Raw genomic sequence first — 17,795 nt, 5'->3', positions numbered from 1 at the left:
TCATCTGTAAAATGAAGGGATTACACTATTTTGTGTTTAAAGTTTTAGAGATTTATGAGCCTGTCTGGCTTTCCATAATGCCTGTTCTTGTTTTTGTCATATAGGATGTCTAAATGCGCCAAGAATATTCTATTTATAGGACAATAGATGTCAGTTTACAATTTTAAAAATTCATTTTCATTTTTCAAGCATTTGTAAAGTGAGCAATTCCTATGTATTTATAGAAATCAAGAAAAACTACTGTACTATATTCTTAGGTAGGATATAGAACTGGTAAATCTGAATAAGTTAGAAGTCTGGGGAAGTGTATAGATTATAAACCAATTTATTAAAGCTCTTGTTTTGCTTTATATACTTGAAGATGTCATCTGTCAGGAGTTATGTACGCTGCTGACCATTTCCCCAGGATTAGTGTTACCACTCAAGTTGCTCCATGTTGGTATGCACAATAGCCAAATATCAAAATACGTTATCCAAGGCTTCAAGTTAAAGTTTTTTAGGAGAGTCACTACAGATGAATGGGGTTGAAATTTTCCTTATATCAGAAACATTAAGGGATTACATCAATCGATTAATTCCGATTAATTCCATCTCTTCAATTCTAGCGAGGAAACTGTGGTTCCAAGAAGTGGCTTGGCAAGGCCACAGATCTAATTGGTGTCAGTTGAGAAGTGAACCCAGATCTAACTGTCAATTCTTCTACAGGATACTGTCCTCTGGATGTCACAGGGCGGGCAATGTTGAGAAAGTAGGAGAAAAAGAGATGGAATATAAAATCTTTAATTAAAGGGGACATTACACAGTCCATCTAGTTCAGTTTCATATGTAAATCTGGAATTTCTTCTGCAGCACTGGGACAGAGGTCATTCAGCTTCTGCTCTGTTCCATTGGTAAGATCCTCGCTGACCTTTAGAAGGCAAACCCTTTCCGCCACGGACAAATAACCATAAGGTTCTTTTTTCCGCTAGCTCTAACCTGCCATTTTGCAACTTTTACCTAGTTCTACTCGGAGTCAAAAAGAATCAATTGCGCATGTCTCTCAAATATTTTAACATAGCTTTCATTCCTTAGTTACATAATTCTTCACTTGGTCTTTGGGTTTTAGTTTGTGCGACTCTTTCCAACTTGGTAAAACATTCCAAGATTTGCTCCATATTGTGAGTATCCTTTCACTGGATCCTGAAATGAAGTTAGTATTTACAGATATGGGTTGACTGGCATTTTATAGGAGATTATCTCCCCATGACGAATTTTTCAGCACCCTAAGATTATAGCCAATAATAACCTGCTCACATGCTATTTCTAGAAAACTAAAAATATCCAGTTTTTTTTTTTCATCTATAAACTCTCAGCAAATGCAATTCCATACTCCTATCAATGGCTTTCTCTGGTGTCTAGGATAATGATCAGGGTCCATGATACCATGCATGATTGTGCCTCTAATTTGCCAACCTCATCTTTATGCCATCCATTTCCCTTGACCTCTGGACAGTCTTTACATTTCAAATGCAGTATCCTTCCTTTAGGCTTCCATATACTGTTCCCTTCAGGAAGCCACCAAGTTTAGTCATTTCTTAGTCATCCTTAAAGCTCAGATCAAAGATAATTTCTTTGTCAAGTTCTTCCTTGCCCTTCTCCCCATTTGCCCCTCCCAAGAGTACCTTTTGCCTTTTATAATAAGCTACAAATATTCATCAGCCCTTATCCAAATAGTAATACTTGTGCAATAAGGTGTCTGTGTCCTTGGTTACACACACTGTGAAGTCTATGAGGACACGGTTGGTGTTTATCTTTATCTGGCATAGGGTTCTACATGACTGAATAAATAGCTGTTGAATGAATGAATGAATACTGAATTGGTATGATTGATATTTTAAATTTAACAGGTAATCAAAACATTGAGCTAAACTCTGGTGTGTATGTTATACAAAAGTAGGAATTGTACATGCTCCGTAATAATCTTGAGAAGGAAAAAAAATCTCTCCAAAAAAAAAGAAATGATAAAATTTAGAAAATGACATAACTATGTTCTATTAAGATGAATGGTAATTTTTCCCCCTGACTTTACAGTAAGGGATGGGAAGCGTGCAAGAAGGCAAACAGGCACAGCTGGGTGGTATATTTGTTGTTTTACTGTTAATTTGACACATCTGAACCAAAGCATTCACAATACTTGATATACTTTGAAGAGAATCATATACTATAGTCTTAGACATAACCACAGAACAAGCAGAACAATTAAAACTACATAAGGCCTTAAAATATATCCACAGTGTGTATTATTTCAATATTCATTCATTTACAATTTAGACTACATACCATTAATTTTATTTTTATTTTTCTTTCATTGTTTTATTCAGGCAGGATTCATTCAAGGAAAGGCAACTTAGTTTTGTGAGTGAGCTTTGTTTTTTACTACATTGGTTAATATAAAAGTTATGAATTAAATGTTCTCTTATTTCCTGTATCAGGAGTAAATCCATGAAATTCTCTGATAGTAATCTAAAACAACAGGTCCTATTAAAAATAGCCAAAGTGAAAAATGACCAAAAAGCCAGCTTGTTTGTGGTCTTGAAGAACATCTAATGGACTCTCAGGTTTTCTTACACTGAAGAGTACAGCAATTCTATGAGATTAGTCAAAATTTAAAACAACATTGCATACAAAAATCATTCTTGAAGCTCTAAATGCCTTTTAAAAAACAAAAATGAAAATTTTAAGTAGTTGCCTCACAGTACCAAACCTATAAATCAGAACTAGTTAAAATTCAGTGCTATTGTGACTTCTCACTTACAAGGTAACTAGTTGGTAAATGAACAGATGTCATAAAAATTAAGACTTACATCATTTTTTTTTAAAGGAGAAAGTGTATGATAACCAGGGAATACAGAAAATTCAATGTATTTTACAATAAAATAAGTTTAAACCCTTTTCCCTGTACAACAGGGCTTAGGTTGCTCTAGTGAACTTGCACATTTTCCTACAGCTTATTCTACTATGAGTACTTAATTTGCTTTAGATATACAGCCTTTTATTGAAAGAATATTATATTTGTATACCCGGATAAGATTTAGTACATTGAGATGTTTTAAAAATATTTATAAATCTGTTTCTGATATGCAAAAGCATTTGGCAATACTTTTACAGCATTTGATTTTATAGAATTAAAATTTCATACAGTACTCATTTTGATGTTTTAAAAAAAAATTCACAGAAAAAATATAAATTACACAGCCTGACTGCATGATACTGTTATTTCCAGTTTCTAGTTCTGGTAATTAAAACCTTCATTAAGTCTGTTAACAAATCATTACCTGTACATTTATGAAGGCAACTGACATGATTTGCAAACAAAACCTTCAGGTTTTATGTTATTTACCAAAGAGTGCAGTTCAGCAAGGAAAGAAAACCCAGTATGCAAATTTACAGAACATTTTACAAATTTACCAGTTCCTGTGACACAAACTGTTTCAACCTTTCGAGGTACTGTCCATAAAGTTCCACATCATTGTGACCTGCCCCTTCCACCCACAGAGGCTCCACAGGTCTTTGGCAACGCTCGAACAATGCGAGGCCATGTGAAAAGTCAATGACTTCATCTTCAGTCCCATGAATTATTAATACTGGAGAGGTTATCTTAGAGATTTTGTCAATGCTGCAAGAGAAGGCAGAAGGAAGTCAATGAATTGCCTATGAGAAGAATGTAAAATAAATTCCTTGTGCTATATACTGACAGATCATTCAAATATCAGAATAGCCTTGGAATCAAACCGTAAGAAACAGATGACTTTTGGACTTCAAATAAGATTTAAAAGTCACTTTCCATACTCTTTTTCTTAAGATTAGCTGAGACAGCTAACTTCAGGCACTTCTGATTCAGAGGAGTCATTCAACGGTTATTATCAACCTACTGTACCTTTCTACAATGTTGAGCACAGAGAAAACTAAGGTCAGAAGGAGAGAAAACTAAGGAGCATTCAAGTATGTGCTAACTTTATAGCTCTATGAACTCATATTTTTTTCTGGCTCTTAATCTCCTAAAATGACAACAAAATGTTTTTTTGTCTTGGGGTATCAACTTCCCAAAATAGGGGGAATGTAATAGGTAATTTTGGAGTTGGGTAACCAACTAAAAGTATAAGAGAAAACCAGACAACCCAATTTAAACCACGGCATAGAGCCAAAGGTTGCGCAATGACATGGGGATGAGGGCAGGTGATGGGAGTCTACAGAATTTGTTCACTTTGTTTAAGAAATAGGTCCCTCTCCCCCAGTTTCTTTCCCCTTCTTTTTGTAGCCTGGTAGTTGCGCTCCACCCAAAACTGGAGGACTTGTGGACTAGGGGACTGCCAGGTGCAGTTTAAAGCATGGGTATCAAAAAGACCAAGTAAACATGCACATACTGCTACTATGAACCTAGTTTCTATACAGGGCCCCGGAAGGCTGGTAGCCAGGCCTTCAATCTTCCAGGGAGGGCTTTTATTTTATTCATTTTTGAGAGAGAAAGCGAATCCAAAGCAGGCTCTGCACTGTTAGCTTGGAGGCTGATTCGGGTCTTATCTCATGAACCGAGAGCTCATGACCTGAGCCGAAATTAAGAGTTGGACGCTTAACCGACTTGAGCCCCTAAAGGGGACTTTCAGAAGAATCTTTGTTGAAGACTACATCCACCTTAAGAGGAAAGACAGAGAAAACAGTGACATGGGGTGGGATCTCCAACTACTTGATTTGAACAGATCACTGTATAGTGAAGCTCACAGTCAATAAGCCTTAATCACCTGCTTCAGGTCAGCTCTTTAGTTCCTCTCTTACACAGGAACGGACAACTAAGAATTATCAGTATCCGAGAACATTTTAAATATCAGAGATCAAAGCAATTTTAAAAAGGCAACATGGAGACATAAACTACATAAAAAGACCTTACAAAAAAATTTTAAAACTTAAAAAATTATGATCTTTCTCAGGCAGTTTGCAGCCAAGTGCTGCTTTCTTTGTTGATGCAGCAGAAATGCAAGAGGGAGTTGGACAGAGAATGTGAGTTGGCAATAGCATTACCCCAAATACTCCCTATCATTCCTATTGTTCAGTTAGATACAAACAGTATAATGCACATACCTTCCAATATACTATTATCTAAAACAAAAACAAACCCTAAATTAATGTAAAAACAAAAACCCTCCACAGCCGGCTTTGGCAATAAGATCATATGCTCCCATCATTAGCTTCCCTATAAAAATGACCCCTTACTGACTAATGATGAAAAAATGTGCTTTTGAAATGATCTTCGCTGTTTTTATGAAGAAACAAGTGATGACTCTGGCCTTGGGCCCATATATCATTCACAAAAAAATTCTTTGTATAGCTGCCAATTGGAGAAAAGAAGTGAGACTGAAATTTGCCAGCTTCTCACTTCTTGCCTTCTCCTTTTGAGAAAAATGGGCCATCCACTTGTTTTCTCCCAATTATGAATAGGAACTGGCGGAATTTCCATCTATCTTGTCTTTTAAAAATTTTTTAATGTTTATTTATTATTGAGACAGAGAGAAAGAGAGCATGAGTAGGGGAGGGGCAGCGGGAGAGGGAGACACAGACTCTGAAACAGGCTCCAGGCTCTGAGCTGCAAGATCGTGACCTGAGCTGAAGTCGGACGCTTAGCCACCCAGACATCCCGTCCATCTATCTTGTCTTGAGAAACAGAAGTAGCTCTTCTTTCAAATTTGTATAATACTGTGTATTTACAGACTTTGCGGGGGCAATACCTTATTTCCCCTCCAATGTTTTAATTTTATTTTTGAGAGAGAGAGAGCGTGCGCGTGCACGAGCGAGCTGGGGAGGGGCAGAGAGAGAGGAAGACAGAGGATCTGTAACAGGATCTATGCAGTCAATACCAAGCCTGATGTGGGGCTTGAACTCACCATGAGATCATGACCTGAGCCGATCAGATGCTTAACTGACTGAGCCACCCAGGTGCCTTTAAGGTGGCAATACTTTAGTTTTAAGACTCAACTTTTTTTGTAATTCACTTCTTTTGTAAGTCAGCTATCATTAATTAGACAGCATTCACTAATTTTTATGCAGACGTGTCTCATTTGCCCTCTACACTTCCACTCCTCCACTATTATGTCTCAATGAATTGTATCATCATCCATCAGCACCCTGGGAATTACACTCAAGTTCTCTTGTTTAGCATCCTACATTCACAGACACTCAGTTCTGTTAATTTCATTTCTCAAATTCATTCCCTTATCTTTAACAGCACTAGTGCCACTCTCTGGGGTCTACAGCTTTCAGCACTTTTGACCAGAACTACTATTGCTCAAACGTTACACCCTGCAGACTGGTCTCCTGCCACCATCCTCTTCAAAAATTAATTTTTCACAATTTCTATAATATATGTAAAATAGAAGTTCATGGCTGAATGAATGATATCATGGATTCCTTAAGTGACAAAAAAAATTCCCTCAAAATTTCTTTAAATTAAACAACTTTGAATACTGATACTTACTTTGGGAATGCATCAAAACAGTAGGTCTTCTTGGTATCAGGAAAAGCGACTCGCATTCCCGAGGTCAAAGGAGAATGAAGAATAACAGCAGCACTCTCATACCGAGCAGCAAGATCCACAGATGGTACTGTCCCTATACTTTGGCCATATATAATCACATTTTCAGGGCGAATGCCGTATCTACAAAGTTCAGGAGTTAAAAAAAAAAAAAAAGTGGAGAGTTGGACTGGCATGAAATATTCAATCATTTTCCAGGGACTTAGTATTTTAATAGAATGACTTAGAATGAGACCATGTCAACAAATTTATATTTAAAATACACATTTCTTAGCCATCATATTTAATGCTATAATAATATCTGTATTCTTAGCTCATTCTTTATCTGTTTCATCTTTTGGAAAAATAATTGCTGAGGTCTTTTAAAATTTTAAACTTAAAGGAATTCATTAATTTATGCAATTCAATGTGGCATATTTTTTTTACTAACTTCTGAACATATTATATCACTAATATTCTAATGGGTTGACACTTCGTAGACATTTATCATCCATCTTCCATTCAATGTAACAAAAGTTCTTTATTTGCCTAGATATTAAAAGTGGCTCATTTTATTTTCCGAAGTCAGTCATAGTGATGAAAACCATGACAGACAGCTACTCTATGGAATGAATGAAAAGTATGTATCATTTTAGCCAAAAGCAAATTACTATTTTTCCTAAAATTTTCCTTTACTTGGTCGTAGGAATGGACTAATGACTGGAGGGATAAACAGATGAATGAGAATTCCAAATGCCTTATGATTCAGTTAATTACAAATAGACTTCATGCTAAAACCTCAAGAGAATTGCCTTCCCTCCATCCTTTAAAAATGTTGCAGATTTAAATATATCAACTCGCTAATTCAGTATCAGGTATATACTATGCTCTAGGCACTGTTTACTGCCTATGATATAATTGTCCTAACTGCCTATGGTGTTACTGCCTACGTATAATTATTCTACTCCAAGTAGAAATGAAGCGCTAGAGGAGCTAATAATTTTAGAACTGAGGTTTAGAGTGAGATCAAATATGCCCTTCCACTCTAGAAATCTGAAAGAAGTCATTTCTGAATGCTAAGGGCCATTTGCACAACAGCCTCTGGTCTTCTGAGAAGGTAATGGGGCTTTCCAAGTATCTGAACATGAAAAAAAATAGCAAGACAAACCCTGAGTGCTTCCTCTGGTCCTTTCTAGGGGCACAAGACTCTGAATCATCCAGGTAATGATAGATTTCCCCATAGTTTCTCCCAATCAGTCCTATATAAGCATTTGGATATGTCCCTGAGGTTGGGTTCCATCTACTCCAGACTGATTCTAAATGTAAGTAAACTCAGAAAAGTCTTTCATTACAAAGACCTGGCTGTGCATATTTCATAGGAGTAAGAAAAATTTTATGAAAATGAACATAACATTGCTGTTAGCTGAACTGCAGCACTGCTGGTGGTGACTATGGGTTTTAGGCTAGTGCTAGCAATGGCAAGGCTCCCGAGTAGAAGCAGCTGCCAGTTTAGCAGAGAGCTCAAAGCAGTAACAGAATTTCAGAACAGTACAAGTTAGAAAGGACTTTAGTGACCATTTAATCTAGTTCAGCTGCTTCCTGAGCAAATGTTCAAAGTCAGAGTAAGTTAGAGGCAGATCTATAATTAGAACCGGCTACCCTGACTCCCAGTTCAGTGCCTTTTCCATTATACCACACAGATAATGAACTCAAAGACTATTGGACTGTTTAGAAAATGTATCTATCCTGCCTTTGCTCCTCATTCATCAAGTATGTGCAATCATTAAGTATGTTTAAAAAACTTTTTTAACGTTTATTCATTTTTGAGAGATGGAGCATGAGCAGGGGAGGGGCACAAAGAGAGAAAGATCCAGAATCTGATGCAGGCTCCAGGCTCAGCTGTAAGCATAGAGCCTGATGCAGGGCTTGAACCCATGAACTGTGAGATCAAGACCTGAGCTGAAGTCGGATACTCCACCAACTGAGCCACATGGGCACCCCGATCATTAAGGATGTTTAAAAAGATGAATTCATCAAGACTAGAAATCATTTAAAAAAAATTTTTTTATGGTTTTTATTTATTATTTTTGAGAGACAGAGACAGTGAGAGCAGGGGAGGATCAGAGAGAGCGGGAGACACAGAATCCGAAGCAGGCTCCAGGCTCCGAGCTAGCCATCAGCACAGAGCCCGACGCGGGGCTCGAACCCACGAACTGCGAGATCATGACCTGAGCCGAAGCCGGATGCTTAACCGACTAAGCCACCCAGGCTCCCCAAGAAATCATTTTATAAAGTTTCCTTTAAATTGATATCAGACAAGATAAAAAATAAGAAAAAGTTAACCACTTACAAGAGTGGATTTTTTTTTTTTACATTAACATAGAACACTCCATTGGATTCTAGTATGTTTGGGTTGAATAAAGTTATGTTTTCATGTTATTGAGAAGCACTAATAATGAAGGCTCTCTGCTTTAACTTAGCATCCTTAAAAATTGTACTAATCCACTTAAGTTGTACTTTAAAAGTTATAGCTCAATAAATCTATCATTAAAAATATCTATTATCATACTTTCCTAACAGGCATTATACAATATTCAATTGGCTGTATCTGGGAAGTGGGCACTCATTTATTTTGGTTTGTAGGACTGAGACAATTTTGACATTGGTCATTTAAGGCAGTTTTTAAGTTTATAAAATTTTATCCTTCCCTGCCTTTCCCCAACTCTTTACCTATTTCTTATACTACTTATCTATTTTTTGTTAATTATCAGGTATGTTTTCAGACCATTTGAAATGATTTATGAATCCCCTTTATATGGAACTTCGCTATGACACTATAGTTTATCTTAGAGGAGTAAGTGTTTTTTTCAAACATATTTTGTGCATGAGACAGAACAAGTGAGCAGGTAAGGGGCAGAGAAAGAGGAGGAGAGAGAGAATCCCATGCAGGCTCTATGCCATCAGCACAGAGCCTGATATGGGGATTGAACTCACAAACCATGAGATCGTGACCTGAGCCGAAACCAAGAATAGGATGCTTAACCCACTGAGCCCCCAGGTGTCCCAAGGAGTATGTTTCTAAAGGTATTTTCTAAAAAAAGGTTATGCCTACTAACAAAATTGAGGTTCTCTCTAACTGAAACCATTACTATTTAAACATTAAATTAGAAATGTTAAATTTTAAGTCCTTTAAGCTTTGGTCTAAAATACTTTTGAAGCCAGACAGCCTATCAGTGGATAATATGAGGAATAACTTGAGCTAAGGTATCTTTATTTGCTGTACATCAACCATTTGATGGAAAAAATCCCTAAAGTCTACAAAACTGCAATATATTTCATTAAAAATTCCTAAGGATCTTGGTGACTAGGAAAGATTAAAGCAATTTCTAGTTCCCAAAAATGTATTGTTATAACCAAAGAATAATTGACATGGTAAGACAATTTTCTTCAATGATTTATAATTAACATTACTTTTTTTGCTTACGATCATCTCTCCTAATTTTATTAGTCCAGAATGCAAAGCAAAAAAATCTCTTTTACAGAATGAATACTTTAAAAATAGTTTCAATAAGATATCTTTAAGTCACATTGTCTAAGAGATTATTATAGAAAATAATGCAAACTCAGGACTCAGGCTTACAATTAACAAAAACAATCCAGTCTCATACTCTTAGTAACAGATAATGTAAACGATTAGCTAAGTCACTGCTTATTCAAATCAACATAATCCAGAGTCAGAGGCTCAACTGAGTGAGCCACCCAGCTGACTCTGAATAAAGACTTTTATATCAGCCTCTAATAAGTTTATAACCAAAACTTGTCATGGGCTTAAATTTTAAAGAAAATCACCCATATATACTAAGAGATACAAATGAGATCTGTATTAAAAACTTTATGCTGTCTTTAAAATTTTTTAATTACATTCTAAGAGCTTAACTCTTCACAGGTGTATTTTGGTAAATATAATCTCTATTTACTACTTCAAAATATGCTATAAAAACTTGTTTTTATATTTGATATTTTAGTTAAATGTCATAATAACTGTGGAAAATAATTCCCAACACCATTTACCTTGTCCTAAGAGCAAGCCAAGCAGCTTCTATATCTGCATAGAGGTTCTTCTCCGTTGGCTTCCCAGAACTTGCACCATATCCAGAATAATCATAAGAGAATATATTACAGTTAATCCGTGAGCCCAGTCCTATGTAAAAGCTGCTCATCTGACCAAGATCAACAGCATTTCCATGTGAGAAGAGTAAAGTGTACTTGGCATTGGGTGAACAACGCACAAACATGCAGGCAATTCTGTTGCCTTTACTGGTTCTAGTCATGAAACACTCAATAGCATCTTTTTCTCGAGAAGAGTACTGCCAGTCTGCTCGCTCTGACAGGTGTAAAGTCCAGCGGCTTCCACTTTCGTCACACATCAGTGTGTAAGTTGGGTCAGGTGGCAAAAATGCTAATTTTGAAGCAATTTTCCCAGGGCAAGGTGGACAGCAGAAGAGGCAACATAACTCACTGAATGAAAGATTATTCATCTTCTGAAAAAGAAAAGGAGATAGCAAATGTTTTAATTACTAAGTATGGATTCTGCATTTTCATACAGTAGAAGGTTAAAACAAAGACACCAGTAAATTCTACTGGTGTTCAGTGTCTACTACTATTGTACCAAGTATCCTCTGCCCAAACACATTTTTTGCCGTTTTCCTAGAAATAATTTAAACTTATGGTGAGGCTAATATTCCTGACCAGGAGACACTCAAATATTATAGGATGTTTCAAATAGTAGTTATTATATATTATAATATTTAACCAAAACATGAAAAGTAACAAGAGTAGAGGTAATATTTGTTATTTTTCCACAGATCACAGCATAGGATGTAGGAAATAACATTAGAGTAATGTGCAATTTCTGGGTTAACTCAGTGAAAATTCTTAGGAAAGCCAGATACTTAACATGCTACAGTAAAGCCATAATGATACCATATGTAGTATTCCTTTTAAGTGCTTACTGTTTGTCAAGCATGGGGCTAGTTATTCTATGTGTTTTCATCTCAAACCAACTCTGTATTTTGATCGAAGAAACCTGCACAAGATACGGCAGTGGCGGGGCCAGGATGTGACACCAGGCTCAACCACGGTCCTTCACCACTGGGCTACACGGCCTCGGGGCTCAGAAAACTATGTGTCTCAGAAGCCTATGATTCAGTCATGGTGCCAGGGGTGTAAATCATCTATAAAACTTTGAAATATGTCTATATGCAATTACTGCCCAAATTTAAAAGGCTATGATATAACGTCCATTATGGAAAAAAGGTAAAATTTGCTAAAATTTTCTATATGGCTGGATTGGAAGGAGTATAAGATTTTGAAGTCAGAGAGAGCTGGGGTGGGATCCCAATTCTACCACTTACTTGCTGTTTGCCCTTGGGCAAATTATTTACTTTTCAACCTTCATTGTCTTCATAAGTAGATGAAGCCAATGCCTTCACTGAACAGAGTGGTTGTGAAGAACAAATACAATGCTATAGTTATTTACTACAGCAATGGCCATATAGGTGGTCCACTTAAGGATGGTCCACTTTCTCCTGTCTTTGTCATTAATATTTTTAACATATCTAGTTGACAGTAAGCCAGGAACAAAAATAGAGTAATCAATACTTGTTTCCCCTACCAGCATTTCTATCTTGTCCTTTCTCAAATTCCCATCTCGTTTTAGCAGCAGTTCCAGGAAGAAGGCATTCAAAACAAACACCTTCCAGATTTGGCGACACCGAATTTTCTATAAAAAAACTAATAAGGACAGAAAAAAATGTCCACCATACTACTATACCAAATGTAATTACATATGAGAAGAAATCACCTCAAGAGACTGACTAAAGTATTGAGACTATTTGGAAAGAAATGCCCTTTACCTTCTATAATGAATCAAAATCTAGTTCATACGCTCAATACAAATTTTCTTCATTCCCCAAATCTAATCCATATGCTCAACATACATGTATTAATTTCCCAGTGTAAACTAGGTAGACAGAAACAGCAACAGCAGAGAGAGAAGCAAGGATAGGAGAGAGAAAAAAGGCTCTAGAAGAGGAGTAAGAGAAGGGTAGAGTGTCTGCCGGATATCGGCCACACTTTACTTGCTATTCTTCCTTTATTTCCTCTTCAACCTTGAAAACAAATAAAGCCTGAAGGAAAAAGAGTCTGATAGAACAGAAATGACAATAAAGTATCACTGTTAGTGTAACTCTAATCAGCTCCCTGAAATACTGTACTGTACTGTACTGATTTGGAGGGCATGCCCAAGGCTTGGTAGGCAAACAGCACGTAATAAATTAGTGATGCCTAGTATAGCATTTGGCCACGAATTTATTATCCTGGTCACGAGGATACAGGACCTTGTGAAGAGGACGGCAGGAAAGCTCAAAAGGTCAGTTCAAGAGAAGGAGATGACCTGGAGGCAGGGGGTGGAGATGATGTAGGAGGCGCCTCGGAGGCTTAGTCGATTAGGCATCAGACTCTCAGGTCATGACCACAGTTTCTGTTCGGCTCTGTGCTGGCAGAGCAGAGCCTGCTTGGGATTCTCTCTCTGCCCCTCAATACTTGTGCTCTTACTCTCTCTCTCTCAAAAATAAACTAAAAATAAAAGCGATTTTGAAATAAATCTTGCTGACCGAACATATATAAGACTGCAGAGTTGCTTCTGGGGATGAACACCAAAGGGGAGAAGCAGAAGGAGAAAAAGTGCAGTCCCAGGGGTCTAGTCTAAGGAAAGGACAAAGTGACCTTATTAATGGTGGTGGCAGAAACCATTCCTACCTCCACTGCCCTAAACCAGGCTCACTGGTATCCAAATAACTTGCAGATGACCACTTTTCTAATAACAGGCCTGGTATAGGAGAGTGACAGACTTGCATACAAAAAATAATAATAATAATAAAAATAGTATAAATAAAACAAATAACCTAAGTATAATCAGAACTTAACAAGTTACTGAGGAAAAACATTTTGTTCTTGATAGAAATTTTAAAAATCATTGAAATATTTTGCTAATTTTAGATAATTTTAAGTCCAATTTGTTTTATATAAAAATGATCTGCATAAAAATGTATCATTTGCCAGTTATTTCTTGGCAACAAAATCTTGAGGAAGGTAAGGCAGTGAATAACAATAATATATGAGTACACAACAGTCATAAAAGGCAGACAACAAATTAAATAATTTAGAGCAGAACTTTTAGACCAGATAAAACAAGGATTTAAAATAGGGGCACCGGGCTGGCTCAGTTGCTGGAGCATGCACAATCTCACGGTTGGGAGTTCAAGCCCCACACTAGGTATAGAGACTACTTAAAAATATTTTAAAACTTAAAATAAAGTAAGTTATAATATACCTGTTACAGAAAAGAGAATACCTGGGCAGCTCAGTCGGTTGAATGGCTGTCTCTCGATCTCAGCTCAGGTCATGATCTCACAGTCATGAGACTGAGCCGTGCACTGGGCTCCAAGCTGGGCTGCGTAGCCAGCCTGCTTAAGATTCTCTCTCTCACCTCTCTCTCTGCCCCTCCCCCTGGCATGTGCATGCAGGGCCTCATTCTCTCTCTCTCTACCCCCCTCTCTTGGGGAGGGGGGAAGAGTACTTAAAGATGAAATTCTAAAGTGTCCTAAAGAAAAATCCAACTGGAATCCTGTTGGATACAAGAACTGATAACTTAAGACAAATTAGTGAGATGGACGATCCAACTGAGGAATTCCCAAATGGAATTTTTCAAAATGAAAGAGATGAAGAGACAGAAAATATAAAAGAAGCTTTAGGAAGGACTAAAGTAGAAATACCAGTATCAATAGTATGGGGGGGGTACCAGAAAAAAAAAGGAGAAAATACAGATAAGAATCTAAGAATTTCTCAGAACTAAAGAAAAAATTCAGACTGAAATTGCTCAGAGTACCAAACAGGTGTTTAAGAAAATTCTTACAGGCTAGACAAATTATAGTAAATATTAAGATTGCCAAAACCAAAAATATGAAAGCTTCCAAAAAGAAGTGATTGCCTACAAAGGAACAAGAATCAGATGAACATCTGACTTTTCAAAACCAACACTAGAAACCAGAAGGCACTGGAGAGAGAGTTTTAAAGAAAGAACCCCCCACCTACAAAACTTTAAACCTAGAATTTTACATAGAGATAAAATACCATTTTAATATAACAATAAAATAAATTTAACTATAACCATATTAAAACTCAGAAGGCTTATCAAACTGAGACCCTCTTTGAGAAACTCCAGCAAGGACAAAAATAAATACAAGAGAATTCTATGAAATATCTCAGATATGATAAAGAATAGTTAATATAATATTTTTGTTTTGGTTTTTAAAGCAAGCAATGGAAGGGGAAAAAAAGCAGCAAAGTATATCCCTAAACAATCCAGAATAAAAACTTTGGGGAATATCAATATAGAGAGAACTGGAAAAAGAGGTAGTGATTTGAGAAGTGAAAAGTGTGCTGAGGTGCTTGTCACTTGACTTGTTCAGGATGGTATTAGTACTAATAAGCTTAAGACATGGAAAAAGAACATAAATATGACTATTAATAAGTCAGATATAACGGTTGTAGGATATACCTGAAGTAGTTACAGTTATTCATTACAAATGTCCAGTTTTGGATATTTGTCTGTGTGTTAAACTCGAGGAGTGTAAGCACAAAGAAAGAATTAAAGGACAGATATCAACAAAATAGAGAACAAAAAATAATAGATATTAAGAGAACCAAAACTGGACTCTTAGAAAAGCCTTCCACTATTAATAGCAATTAGCATTAACTGAGCAGTTAGTTATGAACTATTAGGCACTGTTTTAACAACTTTTATATAGTAACTCATTTAATCCTTTCAACGACCTTCTGACACAGAGATTATCAACTCACCCATTTTCCATTTGAAGAAACTAAGACACAGAGTAGTTATGTAACCTACCAAAGATCACATAGCTGATAAGTGACAGAACTGATATGTGACAGAATGACTCTGGAGCCTGAACTCATAACCACTGCTTTGTAAAAACAAGTATCCACAGAAGACTGATGAAGTGAAAGAGATAAACAAAAAAGTGTAATACTACATGAAAAACCATACATAATCTTTTAAATTAAAAAAATGTGCCAATAAGCACAGTAAGGTTGATGAAACGTATTAAATTCTTGAGTAAACATAAAAGAAAAAACCCAATTACAAATGAACAAAAGATCTGACTAGACATTTCTCTAAAGAGATACGAATGGCTAACAAGTACATGAAAAAATGCTCAACGTCATTAGTCATTAGGGAAAGGAAAATGAAAGCTACATCGATACCACTTCATACCCACTAGGACAGCTATAATAAAAAAGACGAAGGTGACAAGGATATGAAGAAATTGGAACCTTTATATACTGTTAGTGGGAAGCAATTAATTTGGAAAACAGTTTGGAAGTTCCTTAAAAAGTTTAAACAGAGAGTTAATATTTGACCAAGCAATTCCACTCCTAGGTCTATACCCAAATACTCAAGAGAAGTCAAAAACCTACGTCAACACAAAAACTTGTACGTGAATATTCACAGTGCCATAATTCATAATAGTCTCAGGCAGAAACCACCCAAACGTCCATCAACTGATGAAAGGCTAAACAAAATGTGGTATATCCACATAATGGGATATTATTCAATCATAAAAAAAGAACAAAGTACTGATGCATGCTATACGGTGGATGTATCTTGAAAAAACTATACCAAGTGAAAGCCAGTCACAAAAGATCATCTATTATGAGTCCATTTATATGAAATGTCTAGAAAAGGCAATCAACAGACAAAAAGAGATCAGTGGCCATCTAGGGCTATGGAGGATGGAAGGGTTGGGAAGCAATGGCCAAAGAGTATAACGTTTCTTTGGGGGTAATCAAAATGCCCTAAAATTTATTTGGGTATTAGTTGCAGAACTTTATTAATACATTAAAAACCAATGGTATGCATATTTTAAATGAGTAGATTGTATAGTATGTGAATTATATCTTAATAATGCTGTTTACTGGGTTGCCTGGCTGGGTTAGTTGGGAGAGCATATGACTCTTGATCTCAGGGTTGTATGTTTGAGCCCCATGAGGGGTGTAGAGATTACTTAAAAATAAAACCTTAGGGGGCGGCTGGGTGGCTCAGTTGGTTAAGTGTCCATCTTTAGCTCAGGTCATGATCTCACAGCTTGTAAGTTCATTTTGGGCTCTGTGCTGACAGCTCAGAGCCTGGGGCCTGCATCAGATTCTGTGTCTCTGCCCCTCCCCTGCTTGTTCATTCTCTCTCTCAAAAATAAAAAACTTTAAAAAATAGTATCTTTTAAGAAAAAAGCTGTTTACCGTCCCACCCAAGTCAACAGAAAGCTAAGGTAATTTGGAAAAAACAGCTCAAGTATAAGTACGTATTTGTGGGGGTAGCTGGGAATTTTCCCTCCCAGGTACTAAGACAGACAACACAAAGCCAAAGTAAATAAAGACAAACTAGTGCTGACACAGAAACAAACAGACCTAGAAGTAACAGAATACACCTAAAAGAATGGATTCTTTAGTAGGTAGTGTCGGAAAATTTACATATTTACATAGACAAAAGTAGTTAGAGCTTGTATGTAGTTAGAGTACGTAGCGGAACACAAACTCCATATGGATTAACAGAGTTGAAAGGCAAAACTAATGTAACTTAAAAAAAATCCACAAGAGATAAAATATTGGCATATTTTTATTTTATTTATTTATTTAAATGTTTAATTTTGAGAGAGAGAGAGTGCAAGCAGGGGAAGGGCAGAGGATCTGAAGTGGGCTTCTGTGCTGGCAGCAGAGAGCCCGATGTGGGTCTTAAACTCAGGACCTATGAGATCATGACCTGAGCTGAAGTCAGATGCTTAACTGAGCCACCCAGGTGCCTCGAGAAAACTTTTAACACACACACACACACACACACACACACGAGAGAGAGAGAGAGAGAGAGAGAGAGAGAGAGAGAGAGAGAGAGAGAGAGGATGGATGCACGAGCAGGGGAGGGGCAGAGAGACACAGAATCTGAAGCAGGCTCCAGGCTCTGAGCTCTCAGCACAGAGCCCAACGCGGGGCTCGAACCCACGAACCATGAGATCATGACCTGAGCCAAAATTGGCCACTTAACTGACTGAGCCACCCAGGCGCCCCCGAGAAAACATTTAAGGGATATTTTGACAACAATGCTCTAAATAGGATATAT

The 17,795-nt window shown here is 36.9% G+C and overlaps 1 protein-coding gene across 2 annotated transcripts in view; it reads right to left on the bottom strand.

Annotated features, from left to right (window-relative positions):
* Nucleotides 1-2,110: 2,110 nt before the first annotated feature.
* ABHD17B (abhydrolase domain containing 17B) overlaps nt 2,111-17,795 on the bottom strand; it is a 46,870-nt gene continuing 31,185 nt past the window's right edge. For both annotated transcript variants that reach the window (XM_029919470.1, XM_029919471.1), the window contains exons 2-4: nt 10,613-11,082; nt 6,506-6,685; nt 2,111-3,655 (exon numbers count right to left, since the gene is read on the bottom strand). In XM_029919470.1, the coding sequence (XP_029775330.1) occupies nt 3,436-3,655; nt 6,506-6,685; nt 10,613-11,079 (867 nt within the window). In that variant the 5' untranslated portion in view covers nt 11,080-11,082 and the 3' untranslated portion in view covers nt 2,111-3,435. The remainder of the gene's footprint in view (nt 3,656-6,505; nt 6,686-10,612; nt 11,083-17,795) is intronic.

This window comes from Suricata suricatta, chromosome 13 (genome assembly GCF_006229205.1).
Source record: "Suricata suricatta isolate VVHF042 chromosome 13, meerkat_22Aug2017_6uvM2_HiC, whole genome shotgun sequence".
NCBI classification, from domain to species: domain Eukaryota; kingdom Metazoa; phylum Chordata; class Mammalia; order Carnivora; family Herpestidae; genus Suricata; species Suricata suricatta.
This window is presented reverse-complemented; position numbering and strand designations above follow the sequence as displayed.